General features: G+C 42.7%; 2 protein-coding genes across 3 annotated transcripts in view; both read right to left on the reverse strand.

The window, feature by feature from the left end:
* Nucleotides 1-5,906, reverse strand: part of F2R (coagulation factor II thrombin receptor) — a 26,519-nt gene extending 20,613 nt beyond the window's left edge. The window contains exon 1 of one of the 2 annotated variants that reach the window (XM_019640993.1): nucleotides 5,341-5,906. In XM_019640993.1, the coding sequence (XP_019496538.1) occupies nucleotides 5,341-5,431 (91 nt within the window). In that variant the 5' untranslated portion in view covers nucleotides 5,432-5,906. The remainder of the gene's footprint in view (nucleotides 1-5,340) is intronic. The other variant, XM_019640992.1, reaches the window with a different exon arrangement.
* An 8,138-nt stretch (nucleotides 5,907-14,044) lies between these two features.
* IQGAP2 (IQ motif containing GTPase activating protein 2) overlaps nucleotides 14,045-15,919 on the reverse strand; it is a 325,198-nt gene continuing 323,323 nt past the window's right edge. Inside the window, exon 35 of the mRNA XM_019641003.1 lies at nucleotides 14,045-15,001. Coding sequence (XP_019496548.1) covers nucleotides 14,888-15,001 — 114 coding nt within the window. The 3' untranslated portion in view covers nucleotides 14,045-14,887. The remainder of the gene's footprint in view (nucleotides 15,002-15,919) is intronic.

Genomic DNA, 15,919 nt, shown 5'->3' on the forward strand with positions numbered 1-15,919 from the left:
GCCAGTGACACTGCCCTCTACAGCTAAGATGGTGAACAACAGCTTGACCTGGAGCTGGGCTGCCGTGAGTCACTGGCAACAGAGTAGGCTGCAGCCCCTGCTGCAGTGGGCTGCCATGGGCTACCGTGAGTGGTTGGCAGCCAGTGTGAGTGGCCGTCCAATGGCCGGCAACCGACTGCCTCACCCTGGAAGAGCAAAATGATAATACCAACATGGACCAGTGAAGCGATGCCCTCCAAAACTAGACAAAAGAACAAAAGGACAGCAACTTGTCTGTTCCCCTTGCCCAATTTCCCAATAAAATCTTTAAAAAAAAAAAGGAAAATGCATATGGTAAAAATTTTTTATGTAACTTTTGTTTCATATCAATATATACACTATGATTGTCCATGTGTATTTACTGCACACACACAGCTACGGTGTCATAATGAAAACTGTATTTCTCACAGTTCTCACTGTGGGTTAGTAAAAAACAAACTGGGAAACACTCTTTTACAATACTTTAATATCTGAGTCCTAATTCATCGCTGACTTGAAATATAAATAGATTATATAATGTCCTTTTCTAAAGTTAAATAAATTTGTTTTCAAGTGCTAATTACAGATTATTCCTGTTATTTCAAAAGGCAGGTTCTTTGGAAAGCAAATGGAAAATGTGTGAAGGCCTGTGATGGCCTTTTAAATGGCAAACTTCATTGGCTGCCTTGGGATGGGAAAGGAGCCTAAATGCAGTGGGTTTCTCCAAGTACATTACAAGATCAAGGTGGGAGAGGGTGTTTGGGGGAAGTGAAAGCCAGATCTAGAAAAACACAATCTCAGCCTATAGACAGAGCTATTTATTCTGACAATACTAGGCCTAAGCCTGAGAGGGCAAAAGTTAAAATGAAAGAAACCACAAAACAGGAAAACAAGTAAAATTCTGAATGTTGAAACTGCAGTGTCCTCAATAGTAGCATCACAGTAAAAAATAAAGCGAGGCCATGGCTCCTGATGACTCTTCTAAGGTGTTTTTGTGAGTATCCTGTAGCTAATAAGCGGGAGCCCATGAAAACTAGGTAAAGGGCGGTTCCCAGACACACAAGGCCATGTACTGTATGATTCCATTTATAGGGAATACGAAGAAGACTTAAACCCATAGAGATAAAAAGCAAATTGGTGACTGCTAGGGGGAAGGTTATAGGGGGCCAGGGTTTGCTTTTGGGGTGATGAAAATGTTTTGGAAATACACAGAGGTAGTGGTTGCACAACACTGTAAATGTACTAAAAACTAGTAAATGGTATACTTTAAAATGGTTAATTTTATGGCATGTAAATTTCACCTCAATTTAAAAATGAAAGAAAGAGAGAGGAAGAAATAGAGAGAGGAGAGGGGAGAGGGAAGACTGATTCAAGGGGAAAAAGGGATGTGTGTCCAAAATGAGGATAGAGGGAAGATGAGAAACTCAGGGTGCTGGTGACTCCAGTGTTTCAGTGGAACTTCAGCTTAAGGCTCAGCTGAGTTCCAGTTTGTGAGAATGACAAGGACAAAGGTGAGCTGACTGAGGGAGGAGAGGGGGCAGAGGTACACAGGGAAGGAGATGGGCTAGAAGTACTTTACAAGTTCAGAGCTGCTGAAAAACTGCAAGTTAGGGTGCACACCACACTGATCTGTTTAGACATAAAGGACTGAGAAATGCTGAATTATAAAGATGAAGGGAGGGGTGGAAACGCAACCAGCAGAGATGACATGAGCATATTCCTGACAAACGGCTGAGAATGCCTCAAAAATGCACTCACACAAAGGAAGAATGGACCCATTAGGAGAGAACCTACTATCTTGATATGTCCTATAAAAATAAAGCCAAAACCACAAATGAATGAATGAATAAATGAATGAATGAATGAGAGAAAGGGAGAGAAAAGGAAGGATAAAAGGGAGAATTATTTTTGATACTGGAGTAGAAAATTCCTTGCTGGTTCATAAGAAATTTGACTTTCACAGGCTCCTGGTCAGCTTAAAGCAAAATCACTATTCATTTTGTGTCTTTTGTTTGAGCTGAAGACCACAATCTCTCAGTAACAGCCAATTTATTAACATTCATGATAAGAATCTATTTATAGCCTGTCTGTTTTCTAAAGTAAATGGCAGGATACCACGATCCACGAATAAATGTTTACTAAACACCTCCATGTGCTAGGCCTGGGCTACTAAGCCAATGAGGTTCAGGGGAGCACAGTAGGGCTACTTCTCTACCCTAAGAGGGGTTGGGGGTCTGAATGGCTTCCTCTCTATAGGGGGCGGTAGAGAAAGGTTGCACTTCGGAAAGACTTCAGAAAGATAGGCCTGTGGTCACATCCCAGTTCCACTTCTAACTAGGCTCATGACTTGAAGCATTCTGTGTCTCATTTTCCCTCCCTGTAGAATGGGGATGAAACCTACTCAAAGGGTTGTTATTGAGGATAAATAAGATAGTATGTGGAATGCACCTAGGCAGGGTGTTGGTTGTAGTAGGTTCTTGATATAAGGCGGCTGTTTTTGATTAAATGTGAACATGGGGCCGGCCGAGTGGCTCAGTTGGTTAAGAGCTCGCTCAAGAGTTTGAGCTCTGAGCAACAGCGGTTCGAGTCCAGCCCGAGCTGAGCAGCCACTGAGCTGCCAACAGGTAGCAGGATGGCTCAGCTTAAAAAAAAAAGTAAATAAAAAAAAATAAATAAATGTGAACATGTTGGGTGTGGGAAGGGCATTTGTAGCAGGGGGCCAGAAGCCAGAAAAAGCATAGCTCCTTGGAGAAAAAAACTAGAAAGTGGGGCTGAAATACAGGCAGTGTAACAGGTTATGTACTGGAGGGAGGATCTGTAATAAGGAAAGCTGGACAGAGGCTGGGGACCCATGCACAAGCAGAGGGGCACCTCACTTTAAGCTAAGAAATTGGGCTTGACGCTGTGGGTAGGAGGGCAGCATGTGAAACCTCCCACCCAATCCCCTCTGCCACAGTCACTATCAGCGATTCTTGAACCCTTTCACCCTCCAGATGCTTATAAAATTTACAAACCTCACCTCTTGGACACTGGCCCTGTTTGATGAAGGCAAGTCTTCTCATTTAAATTGCCTCGACAAAGGAATATAAACTTATTGAACTTAAGAATTTCTCAAGAAATATCTGCTGAGTGAACATCTGTTCTAGACTCCCTGGGGATAATGGCAGCTTATAATCTTAGCCAGGGGAGATGACATACCCACAAAGTGACAATGCAGGAAATGCCAAAATGAATGGGGACAAAAAGTCCAAGAGTGCTTTGGGAAGGCTCAAACTGGTGGGCATGGCCAGCCCTGGAGCGGTTCTGTGGCTGGGGTCTCACAGCCTCTCTCATTGCATAGAGCTGGTTATGACACTCAATGTTTAGAATTGCCAATATACGGTGATAATATAAAGGAGATTTATCTTTTATTGATGATTTAAAATGATTTAAAGACAAGGTCCCACGTACTGCCTGTACCCAGGGTCCCCTCCTCCACTTGGACTTTTGGTACACTGTCTGAGCCTTGGTTTCAGAATTGGCAAATGGGGATAAACACTCACCTAACAGCGTGTTTTGAGAGAGTGAAATGAGATCATCATCTGAAGGCCCAGGGTTTGACACAGAATGTGGCACTTCACACGTGTTCCTTTTCTTCTCTCATCCTCCTTTCTTCTTTCCCTCCCAAACTGGTTCCAGAATCCAGCATAGATAACTTAACTAATGTTTGCTCAGTTATTTTTCTGTCTATACCAGTATTGCATCTTCGCATGCATAATCTAAACTGATGAGAAAGAGGCCGTGGCAGACACAGCAGCCTTAACTTCACTCCCTAACAGGCCAAAAGCCGTCCTGGGGCTGCCCCGAGGAAAGGTGACTACCATGGATGAAGCATTTGTATAAACCTATGTCCCACTCCACCATCCAAATCTTAAACAAAAATTTGTATTCTTCAGAGCCTGCCCCACAATAAAATTCACTATCTACAATTTTTCAGGAGACCTGTTTCCCCAAACACTCCAGGAGCTAATGTTCATGTTATTCGCAGCAGGCTGGCTAGTTGCTGTAAAACTGTGAACCCCTATCTGGGGCTCTTATGTCTCCCAAAGCATCACCTCAAAACAAAACTCATCCTGAGCAAAGAGAGAGAACAGAAACAATGCTGTCTTTGTCAACCTCTTAATCTTGTTGCGTCCACGCTATTTCCACTGTGAAAGCAACAAGAGTACACCACCTTTCACAGATAACAGAAAAAGAAAACCAGCTAGAATTTGTTTCTTCATGAAAAAAGTGGCCGGAAGCTTATAAAGTACTATTGCTATAACGACATTAAAACACACACATTTTCTAACTAGCGTTTTTGCAGGCTAAAACCAACTTCTCCGCACTTTTTGAAGACGTTGGAAAATACATTTATTCCCTCAAGTAGAGAGATACTTAAAAGTACACTGCTGGTGGTAAATACATTCTATTGAGCAACCTCCTCCTTGCAGCCGATCAGAAACCCCAATACTGAAATTCCATGATGTCAGGGGAGCCAGGTTCAGGGGAGGGATCTCTTTCCTCAACTCACTTGGGAGGCTGGGTTCTAGGTAACAAACAAATCTCCCAACCACCATCACCACCACCACCAGCAGCACAACCACCACCACGGACCCGTGGCTATACTGTTATCATCACTCTACAGCCCCAACCCCCACCATGAGCTCCGCCTGTACACAAGGCCCGTGCTAGGGGCTGCTGGTACTGATTTTCTGCTAAACGTGCAGAAGGACCGAACTTTTTCTCTACACCACTTTCTTCGCCTGTAAAATGTGCAAGAAAAACAACTCCAACAAAACGAAATTTCAGGAGCAGCGGTTCTCCACTTTATATTGAAAAGGCCGTAACGTTTATTGGTGGAGCGACGTGGGACTTGCTTTTTGGGGTGGTCCTGGGAAAAACAGGCCACACAGTGAAAACAAATGCAAGGAGGCTTCCCTGGGAAATCTGACCTCCGCTTCCTCCACATGCAACCCCCTGTGGGAGGCCCGTGCGTCCTCCAAAATTAAGTGTAAAGGGGCTTCAGCTGAGCCCGCGAAGCGGGGTGAGGGGGCGGATGGGCACGGCCCACCTGGATACGACTGAGGGAGAATGTGGATCTCAGCCCAAACGCCTGTTTTGCTTCTGGAGAAGCAGAGGGGGAGGTCAGGGGCACTCCTCCACCCCCAAAAGAAAGCGCAACCTGTACCCACTTTGTCACCCAGCACCGTCCCTCCTCCTCCCGCCCGCCCCAAGCCCGCGGAGGTCACCGGCTACCCGGCCGTAGGTTGGTAGGGAGGGAATACTAGAGGCAGCTCTCACCTGGCTCGCGGCCTTGGGAGCCGGCGGATAGCTGGGGGCCGCACAGACTGAGTCCCGCGGCGACAAGCAGCAGCAGCCGCCGCGGCCCCATTGTCCCAAGACTCGGCGCGGTCCGCGCGGCGCTGCTCCGGGAGACTGTCCCCGCCCCTGGGAGGCTCGGCTCCGTGCTTTTCCCGCTCCTCCCGCCGGGTCCAGCAGCCCCCCGGTACGCGAGGACTGGCAGAGCGCTCGCCGCGGGTGGGCAGAAGGAGAGCTCAGCGCTGCACCGCGGGTCCGCGTGTCTGGTGGCCTGGGAGAGGGCTGGGCGCGGGGCGCGGGGCGGGGCGGGCGGGTGCCAAGCGGCGCGAGCGGGGAAGGGCGCCCCCCGGCGCCGACTGCGGGCCTCGACGCGGTCGTGGGACCCCACTCTCCGCCTGTTCCTCGGCGGCGGCTTAACTACCCCCAGGACTGGGCGCCGCTGAGCCTGAGCCCCTTTGGTTCGGTGCGCCGGCCTCTCTCCTCCTTCCGCCCTCCCCCGCGCCCCGCCCTGCCCCGGACTACTGACCACTGCCCGGGAGGGGAATCCAAACTAGACATTTTCCCCTCTGGGCGTCTTGGACCCACTAAATATCAGTGACTCAGTCTGGCGGGGGGGCCTTGGAACCGGGTCGCGCGCCTGGACGGCTGCCCCCTTGGCCTCTCATTACCCTCCAGGGAGCAAAGACCTCTGCAGTGGACCTCGGGTCAGGGATGCGCCCCGGGGCGTCGGCCCCCACGGCCGGGACCTCCCTGTCCCCATGCAAAGCGCCGGACCTCAGGAATTTGGAAATTCTGTCCTTTCACCGCAGCTCTCCGCGGAGCTTCCCATTAGAATCACCTGAGCAGCCTTTCCCGGGAGAAGGTCCGGCTGGCATCCCCCGTGCCCAGGGCAGTACTCGGCGCCGCCGGTGAATCGGGTGCTCAGAGGGCGAACTGCTCTGGTTAAGAGGAGCTCACATTTTCTTGGACCATATATCGTGGGTTTAATAGAGTTGGGCCAAATTCAGGTCACAGGGCGGGGGACACTCGCGCCGCGCGCTTAGGGCCTCTGGAGGACGTCTCCGCTGAGGCCCAGAACGCTACTTATTTTTCTTACAGAGCCTAACTGGTGAGGGCGTCTTTTAGACCGCAGCGGGAAGCGGGTCCCCGCAACGGGCGGATTCTAGGAAAGATCACCCACAGGATGAGCGGGCATGTTCTGCACTCTTTGGCTGATAAACTTCAGTTGAGAGTCACTGGTCAGGTTGCTAAGCTTTTTGTAAAAGGAACTGCACATTGACGGTGTGATGCCCCAACAAGCGCCCTGACACTCAAACCAGTGGAGAAAACACAGCAAAAACTGGCTGGTTCCTTCCTATATACCGCTACTCCTCCCCCCTCCTGCCCATCATCCTCAGAGCACAGCACCTTGTTGTTTATAGAAGCAGCTCAATAAATTAGTGATAACCTAATTATATAACGATATTTCAAAATTTTTCTTATTCAATCCTTTGAGGAAAACATATTCAAGAGTAGATATTAAAACCATATCTATTCCACTCCCTATTAATGTATACTATTTTCATCAATCCATTGATTTTAAGACATCCTTTTCATTTATGTACCACAAGCAAGAAAAAAAGGCTGTCAATTAAACTGTGACATATTGGGCCAGCCGAGTGGCTAGGCGTTGGATTGGGAACACCAGCTCTGAGAAGCAGGGCCCAGGTTCGGATTACACATGAGTGCCAGTGACACTGCCCTCTACAGCTAAGATGGTGAACAACAGCTCGACCTGGAGCTGGGCTGCCATGAGTTGCGGGAGATGGCGTAGGCTACAGTGGGCTGCTGTAAGCTACCAGAGTGACTGGCAGCAATCCTGCACTGCCGTGAGTGGCTGTCCAATGGCTGGCGAGTGACTGCTTCACCCAAGAAGAGAGCAATGATGGTGCCAACTTGGGCCAGTGAAGCAACGTCCTCCACAACTAGACTGAAGAACAAAAGGACAGCAACTTGTCTGTTTCCCTCCCCCGATTCCCCAATAAAATATTTTAAATAAATAAACTGTAACATATTATTGATTGCAAGAAACATCTCAATTTCAGGATTGTTTAAACATGAAAAAGGGCACCAGTGAAATACAGCATAAAATATAAAAGAAATCAAAACACATGGCAAGAGATTGTAACAGCTTGAGGATATAAAATGAAATGTCCAAGTATCTCCAGCCTTCCCTTCTAAGAACCACACACATCTCCACTGTTAAACGTTTCTATCATTCAAGAAATTGTAACCACATACAACTATATAAGTATTTCCTTAAAAGTAGACTAATACTGTCTGCAACACTTTAAAATTTTATGTTTTATTGGTGGAAAATGTTTTTAACCATTTTACAAAACTGTAAAGTTTAAAAGGATTCTTTTTTTTTTTATTAGTTATTAGAACAGAATGTACCTCTAGTGACAAAAAGAGGGCTGCTAAAATAACGACATGCTTAAATTCTTTATGCATATTATCTAAAGTGTTCTTTACAGTGGGGCTGAAAAGAAAGTGAACAAGGAGGAAGAGTGGTACAGAATGAGATATTTCTTTCTCACTTTATTTTCTAAAGATTGTGGTTTGCTAATTTAGTGGCCACCAAAAGTTAAACCTACCTTTAAAAACAGTGGCTTTAACTTTCATCACACCCAAGTGTAAATTCCTGGACCCCATCCCAGACCTATGAAATCAAAGCTTACATTTCTGACAAACACCTCCCTCCTCCCCCCTCTCCCCACCCCTCACTCCCCATGGTGATCTCTGATGCCAGACCAAAGTTTAGAGAAACATTATTCTAAGGTTCTCAAACTTAAGTTAACCATGGATCAGAATCATCTGGAAAACTTGTTAAACCACAGCGTTGATCCCTATCTCTAGTGTTTCTGATTTAGTTAGGTGTAGGGTGTGGTTTGAAAATTTGCATTTAAAGAAGTTCCTAGGTCAGGCTGAAGTTTGGGGTGGGGGTGGGGGAGTGTTGGCGGTATGTGCAAGGGACATACTTTGAAAACTACTGCTTTAAGGGGTAAAAAAGAACTGAACTGAGTTCATATAGTTTGTGTGACTTTCTTTAAATTACACAGCATTTTAAGCATATGAAAGTACAGAACCTACTATCACACCCATGGGCCTACAACCCAGCATTAACATACAAGTGTAAATATATACATTTATCATACCAGTTAAGCTTTTTTGTACCCTTTTCTGACTCCATTCTTTTTCTTGCCCAGGAGAGAAATTTTCTCTCCCTGTTTTGTACTTTTAATATATTTATGTTTTTTAAAAAAGAGTATTGCTTTGTATATTTTAAATATTTACACAAAGAGCAACACACTCTAGGAATACTTCTGCAGTTTGCATTTTTCTAGATTTATCTCTTACCAATACATTCATATTGAATTCTTTTAAAACTCTTTATGGTATCCCTTGTATTATATACCACATTTTATTCTGCTAAAGCTATCTATTTTACCTGCACTTTAGTCCCCATTTTTATACCTACTAGCATATTTTTGCTTTTTTTTTTCTTGATTAATCTAGCCAGAGGTTGAAAAATGACCATTTTCCAGTGCCCCTCTTTTTGTTTTGTTGCTTTTAGTTTCTTTTTAATGTTATATTAATTTTTACACAGGCTTTAAAAAATTATTTCTACTTTCTTTGGATTTGCACTTTTACTCACTTAACCTTTGAACTGATTGCTTCACTTGTTAATTGTCACTGCTTCTCCCTTAAATGACCACCGCAGCTGCATTTTGCAAGTTTTTTGATATGTACATGTATGCAGTTCAGGTCTAAATATTTTGTGAATTTTATTATCTTTTTCAACCCCTAAATTATTGAAAGCTTTGACTGGCTTTTTGTGATTGGTTTCTAATTTTGTGTTATAGTCTGTTGGTGATGTTCTGTTTTCTGCTTTTTTCTTCAGCCTCTACAAAGTTTCTATAATATTTGTATGCTCTTTAGAGCTTCTTGAAAAAGCTATCCGTTTCTCTTTCATTTGTCCCATGTCACCCAAACCAAAACCTCTTTGTTGCCAGTTTTAGAGCAAATCTGTGTAGCTTCCCCAAAGTAGACAATTGACCTAACCAGAGATGGTTACCTTACATGTTGATATTTTTCAGAAATAAAATCTCAACATTGCAGCAGCATTTATATTGGAACCACTTGATATCTATTCCCAGTTTTCATTTTCTTTCTTGAACTTGCCTGGCACCAAATAGTATAAGTCATTAGCTATCCTCTCACAGTGTTCGTGGTATTTAGTAGTGTTTCAGAAAAAGTGCGACATCAAAATGGTGAAAGTTTTAATCCCACGATGACATGAAAAGCAGTTTCTTTTAAACCCTTGGATGATCTAACTGCTTCAGATATTCTGGTTACCGCTCCTCTATTCCAAGCCCTGGGAAGACAACAGAATATCCCAAGAACTTGCCTAGTAATTTACTTTTGGAAGCTAATGGTAATGATACCAGGACTCAAACGAAATGAAACAAAGTTTTCTTCGAAGTCCATGTGAGATACTTCAGATTCTGTGCAGCTATCTTCATATTTGTTTTTCAAGCAAGCAGTAGGTCTGTAATCAAGTTACAAGCTAACCAGCAGGAGGCTTGTTTCTGCCTTTTGTTGTCATAAACCTGCATTTGTATTTTGGGTTTATAAGTAAAGTCAATCTCATAAGGCATCAACAACAGTATTTTTACTAGTTCTAATCTATACCATGGATAGAATGGTAAACTACCCCTGTGGGTGGGGTGATAAGAGGTCAAATTCAGTATCTGTTAAAAGGAAAATAAAAACTTTTTGAGTTATATAAGGTGAACTTGATATCTTTTGCTTCTCATATTTACTTATTTCCCTTCTGTATTAATGAGGGTTCTCCAGAGAAAGAGAACCAATAGGATATTTGCTATATATAAGGAGGTTTATTATGGTTAAGGAGGCTGAGAAGTCCCATTACCTGCTGTCCGCAAGCTGAAGGAGGAGGAAAGCTAGTGGAATAATTCAATGTGAGTTCAAAGGTCTGAAAACCAGAGCTGATGGTCTAACTCCCAGAATCTGAAGAAGACCTGAGAACCCTGAAGCTCTAATGTGATGTCTGATGTCAGAAGATAGAAGTCCCAGGTCAATGAGAGAGAATTGGCTCTTACTGGGTCTTTTATTATTATTATTTTTTTTTTTTAGCTGAGCCATCCTGCCACCTGTTGGCAGCTCAGCAGCTGCTCAGCTCGGGCTGGGACTCGAACCGCTGTTGCTCAGGGCTCAAACTCTTGAGCGAGCTCTTAACCAACTGAACCACTCGGCCGGCCCTTCCTGGGTCTTTTTATTCTGTTTGGTATCTCAATATATATTGGATGACGCCTGCCCACATTGGTAAGGGCAATTTGCTCAGTCCACAGGTTCAGATGCTAACCTATTCTGGAAACACCCTCACAAACATACCCAGAAATCATGTTTTACCAGCTGTCTGGGCAACCCTGAGCCTGCTCAAGCTGACACATAAAATTAACCATCACACCCTCCAATGTATTTTAGCTAAGAGATTTTATAGTCTAAGGAAAACAACAGTGAAGCATCCTAGAAAAAGCTTTATGAGCTATTTTATTTGGAGATTGAGTTGAACGCATATGCACTGTTAGACTGAGATAATCAGTATCTGTCCCAACAACACCAGCGCCAACTGAAAGCAATGCTAGGAGTCCTGAGAGGCAGTGAGGTGGTAGCATATGATTTCTTCTCAATCCACTGTAGCACCTGCCTCTGGGACTTCACCTCTCTGCCATTTACAAAGCACTGCCAATGCTCTGAACTCACAGCAGTGACTCGAACAGTTTCTGTCCTCTGGAGCTCAGAGACCATTTAAGAGGGCTGTATCTTAATCTGTTACTAAATCTTGGTTTCGGTAACAGAGGCAATCGATGTTTCTAAAAGCTGATCAGCAGTAAGATCATCCAATGATCACTAGAATCTCTCAAAATATAGACAACTTTCACCATTCAGAGTTCTGCAGTTTGCCTCTTGGAATGTTTGAGAATACCACAAATTCCTACTTAACCACAGCCCAAGTTGTAAAACTTACATCATGAATAACATCTCTAATTAGTGCCCAACCACACACACATTATGGTCCTGTTCTTTCAATGACATTTGGTCTTTATACAAACACACACATTATGGTTCTGGTAAGGGAGATGTGTCATATCAGACAATGATCACACTGAGGTAGTCTCTTTCTTCACCACAGAATTGCAGAATATTGTAGTATGCACAGGTTTTCCCCTTCTTGGAGATCATTAAAGCATATCTTTTGAGAGTACTGAGGGGAAGCAGTTTGCCACCTCAAAATATGCTTTTTGGGATATTATTTTATGCTGGTTATATTAAGAAACAAAAGATTCAGAAACTTTGACCTTCCCATTTACCTGCCTAAAGGAATTCAAATAGAAAAACCTGCTTGAAGGAGGGGAGCTATTCTGTTAGCATAATGTGGACTAAATGTGACAGACAGGAATTTAGCAAGGTCAAGTTTCATAGACTCCCCTCTGTGTCCCATTGTTTTTAGGTGGCCTGGCAGAGAATTTGTTTACCAAGTTTGCTCTTGTCACCTACCTGCAAATTGCCCACTTGCCCTTTGAAGTCCCAGATACCTGCCTTCTTCTCCTTAGTCAAGAAAGAATGGCATATAAGCCTCAACTGCCCAATTTGTCCTGGGGTCCCATATTCTTAGGGAACTCCCGAAGGAAAATTCTCTCCCCCCTCCCCCCATAGTAGTTAGAGTGCTCTTTAAGTCTGTTTTGCTTTTTTCCTTTCTGGGTGCTAAAAAATGGAGTTCATGGATCTTCTCAGTCCTCCAAAGACCATTTTTGTAACAGTGAAAACATGATCAAATATACATCAAAATACAGGAGTAAGCTATGTAAAAATCAAGTTATTGTTTCAATTGCTAAGTGTTTTAAAAGCCAAAAAAAAAAAATTTTTTTTTTCTTCTTCCTAAGAAAAGCTATGAGTCCTGGGGAGCAAGATAGTGATGGGTAGCAGAATGGGCCACCTCAAAATATGCATCTTTGGCACAATCTTATTTTGAACTGATTATTTTGAGAAACTGCAGACACAGGAGAAGCTCTGAAAACAGTAGACATTACCCTTTTGTAAGAGAAATTTACATTGGAAAGGCTGCCTGTACCAGGAAGACAGCAGCTATTGCCAGAGATCACATTTTCACCTGAGACTTAGCATGGCAGGGCAACCTTTGTTTCCTCTTCTTACCTTTCAGTGAATTGGCCCATTTCACCCCTGGCTTGGAAAATGGTTCCCTGGTCCTGGTAGAGGCACTGGCCTTGGCTCCAACCATCTCCGTCCCAGGCCTCCACTGGTTTCTTGGTCTTGGTCTTTTTCTTCATCACCTGCTTTCTTCTCTGAGGCATCCATTCAATCACATTCTTTAAAGATCTCAAACAGATAACCACTGGTATTATCTTCAACAATAACCACATCTCTGGGCCAACAGAGAGAAAACATTCACCCCTTTCCTTGAGGGTGTTGGCCTGACAAAAAGATCATTATTCATACAAATAACACTCAAACATTTCATTCACTGTTGGAATAAGTTAAGACAAGCTCCTTTTAGAGATGCTATGAAAGGTTAGCTTTTGCCTCCAAACCTCTTTCCCTTTTTGGCTTCTGTACATTTCCACGGAGTCTTTCCTGGAGCATGAAGAAGGAAGCTTCACCTGCCTCACTGCACCTGGCTCCTGCTCCTCACCGAATGCTAGCTGTAGGGAAAAGGGAGGTTTACTCTCAAAGTGAACTTAACTGTATGTTTATTTTTACTCCTTTTACAGAAGTCTGTATCAAGGTGAACACAATTAAAAAACATATCCACAAACTGTTGAGACAATGAGAATTGTTTCAAGGCTTTTAAGTTCTTTGTAAAAAATATGTGTAGCCTGAAACAATCACTAAAGTAGCAGATTTCACTTTTTAAAATTTGAATTTTCCAATTTTTATTGGTTGTACTCTGGAAGTTCATTTGTGCCAAAAGTGGATAACTCACTTTCTCAATCTATGGTAATCCCCGTGGAAAATAAAGCCTGTTGAATGAATGAACAGAGTACAAAGTGTGTGGTGGTGTTCCAGTCTGAGAGGTGGGATTACCACTGAGGTGGAGACTGCTAAATTGTCCCCAGGAATCACTCTCCCTTTCTTTTAATAATAGCACCACCTCCCTCTCTACCCCACGTTTTAACTGGGGACATGGCTGTCTGGTTGGGGCCCATGTTTCCCGGCCTCTCTTGAAATAAGCTGTGGCCACATGACTAAGTTTTGGCCAATGGGATGTAAGCTGACGGGACATGTAACTTAAAACGCTTGCCCTGGACTTCTTTCCTCCTTCCTGATCGCCAGGAATCAGTGACAGCGACAGAGCCAGCTGGCTAGCCTGGATCCCTGGATAATCTTGTGTGCCTACTCGCTTACCTTGGAATTGCTCAATTTGAGAAAAATAAACTTCTATTTCGTTTCAGCCACAGGGTTTTGGGTCTCCTGGTCACAGCAGCTTACTCTGTACTCCAACACATAAATTATAGGTGTATTTTTTCTTTTCCTGATAAGCCCCACCAAGAGTCTTCTCCATTAAATGATTTGGATTTATTAAGACAACTAAAGAGCCAAATTAAGGTAATTCAGTAACATTTATTTTACATGAAACAATTTTCAAAGAATACATTTAAAAACCATCTAGATGCTGATTTTATTGCATTACAAAAATTTGAGAGGCACAATTGAAGTATTGAAATAAATTGTGAGGGGTGCAGGTGGCGACCTAAGATTGCTTGCTATCCACGTTGTTCCTTAGTCACTTAAAGGCTCTGGGTAGAAGAGTCTTTACCATGAGGCAGTAGTGCACTTCATTTAATAGGAATAAATCACATAAAATATATACTTTTATACAGAAAGTGTTATTGTATGGTCACCTTCAATTACTTATAAAAACTTCATTTTAAATTGCACAAAAGTTCTCTTTAAAATTGATAACTCCCAGAAGACAGGGCTTAGAGCTAAGTATCTGTCTAAATAATTCATTACAAATAATTAGGTTCCCATTTCTTCACAGATAAAAAAGATCTATGAAGAATTACATTATTCAAATGGGACATTTAAAATCTTTTTTTTAATAGGAAAATAGGTTTACACATTTGTCCCTAGTGAACTAAACTTCTTTTCTCCCTACTTTAAAACAAATCACAAAATGTTCAAAGTTTAAAATTAGAGTACCTATCACACAGTATAATGTGAAAGTGTTTACATTAATTCATTTTGTGTATCATTCTACTGTAGTATCAAATTATCAACAAGGCACAATGGGTACATTCTTCAGAATAGTTTTGGTTTTTTTTTTTTAAAAACATCACACATTTATAAGCAGTGATTTCAATCATGTTTAAAAACAAAAATACTAAACAGACTCATTTCCCGATCCAGATGATGCAGAATCCATGAAATGTCTGGAGGCACTTCACTTTCCATAGAATTTCTTATTCAGCAGGTATATGAGAAGGTTTACATTCACTTTAACCTTATCAAACATTTTCATTACAGCTACTCCTTCATACTGCATCTCCAGTAAATCCTGAAATTGTTAAGGAATGTCATTAAATCTCAAACTTGACATTTAGCACATTAAAGACACGTTCTACAAGAATTTGTTGGCAAAAATAAGGTTCAAATGGCCTCATGTTTTAGGTGGGGGGTTCTTACACTTTAATGTGTATTAGAATCATCTGGTTAAAAACACAGGCTAATTAAAACACAGAATCCTGGGCCCCACCCCCAGGAATTTCTGATTTGGTAGCTCTTAGAACCTGCATTTTAACAAGCTCCCATGTGATGACAATATTGTTGGTCTGGGGGGTGTATTTTCAGAATCACTTACCTAGATGAAAGAAAATAGATTTTTAGAATTGATATAGACCATGTGAAAGAAAATCATTATGACTGTTAATTCAGATATAATTTTAATTTTTAATTGAAAAATTCAAAATACAAATGTTGCTGCAAGATGGGGTATATCCTTTAGAATGGCAGTGTTTTCTAAAGCGGAGTGAGTAGGACAATTCATTGGGGAGTAAAAAAGAATATTAGAACCATTTATTTTTGTTCCTTCTCATTCTGTAAACATTTAGATTTTGTATCTATTTTATAATGGTCATTTTGAGGACAGTGGTAGGAGCATGTACACTTTATGAATAAATATGTACAAATGGGGGAGAAGGGACCACGCTATTTACTGATGTGGTTGTGTGATTGAAATGTGGAGAACCACCGTACAAAGAGACTGCTGATCTAGACTACTTCTGGTCCTGTACTGAGAACAAGCCCTCATTCCCAAGTCAGTCTACCATGCTGTGTTCCACTGCCACCATATGACAAAGGAAATAAACTCTCCTGCTAAAATTCATAACTGGATCACACCAGCCATAGGTACGAGAGGAGGCAGTAAAATTTCACAATAACACAGGACAGGAGGCCTTTCCCAAATAGAAGATAT

The sequence above is a fragment of the Hipposideros armiger genome, unplaced genomic scaffold, assembly GCF_001890085.2.
Source record: "Hipposideros armiger isolate ML-2016 unplaced genomic scaffold, ASM189008v1 scaffold_55, whole genome shotgun sequence".
NCBI classification, from domain to species: domain Eukaryota; kingdom Metazoa; phylum Chordata; class Mammalia; order Chiroptera; family Hipposideridae; genus Hipposideros; species Hipposideros armiger.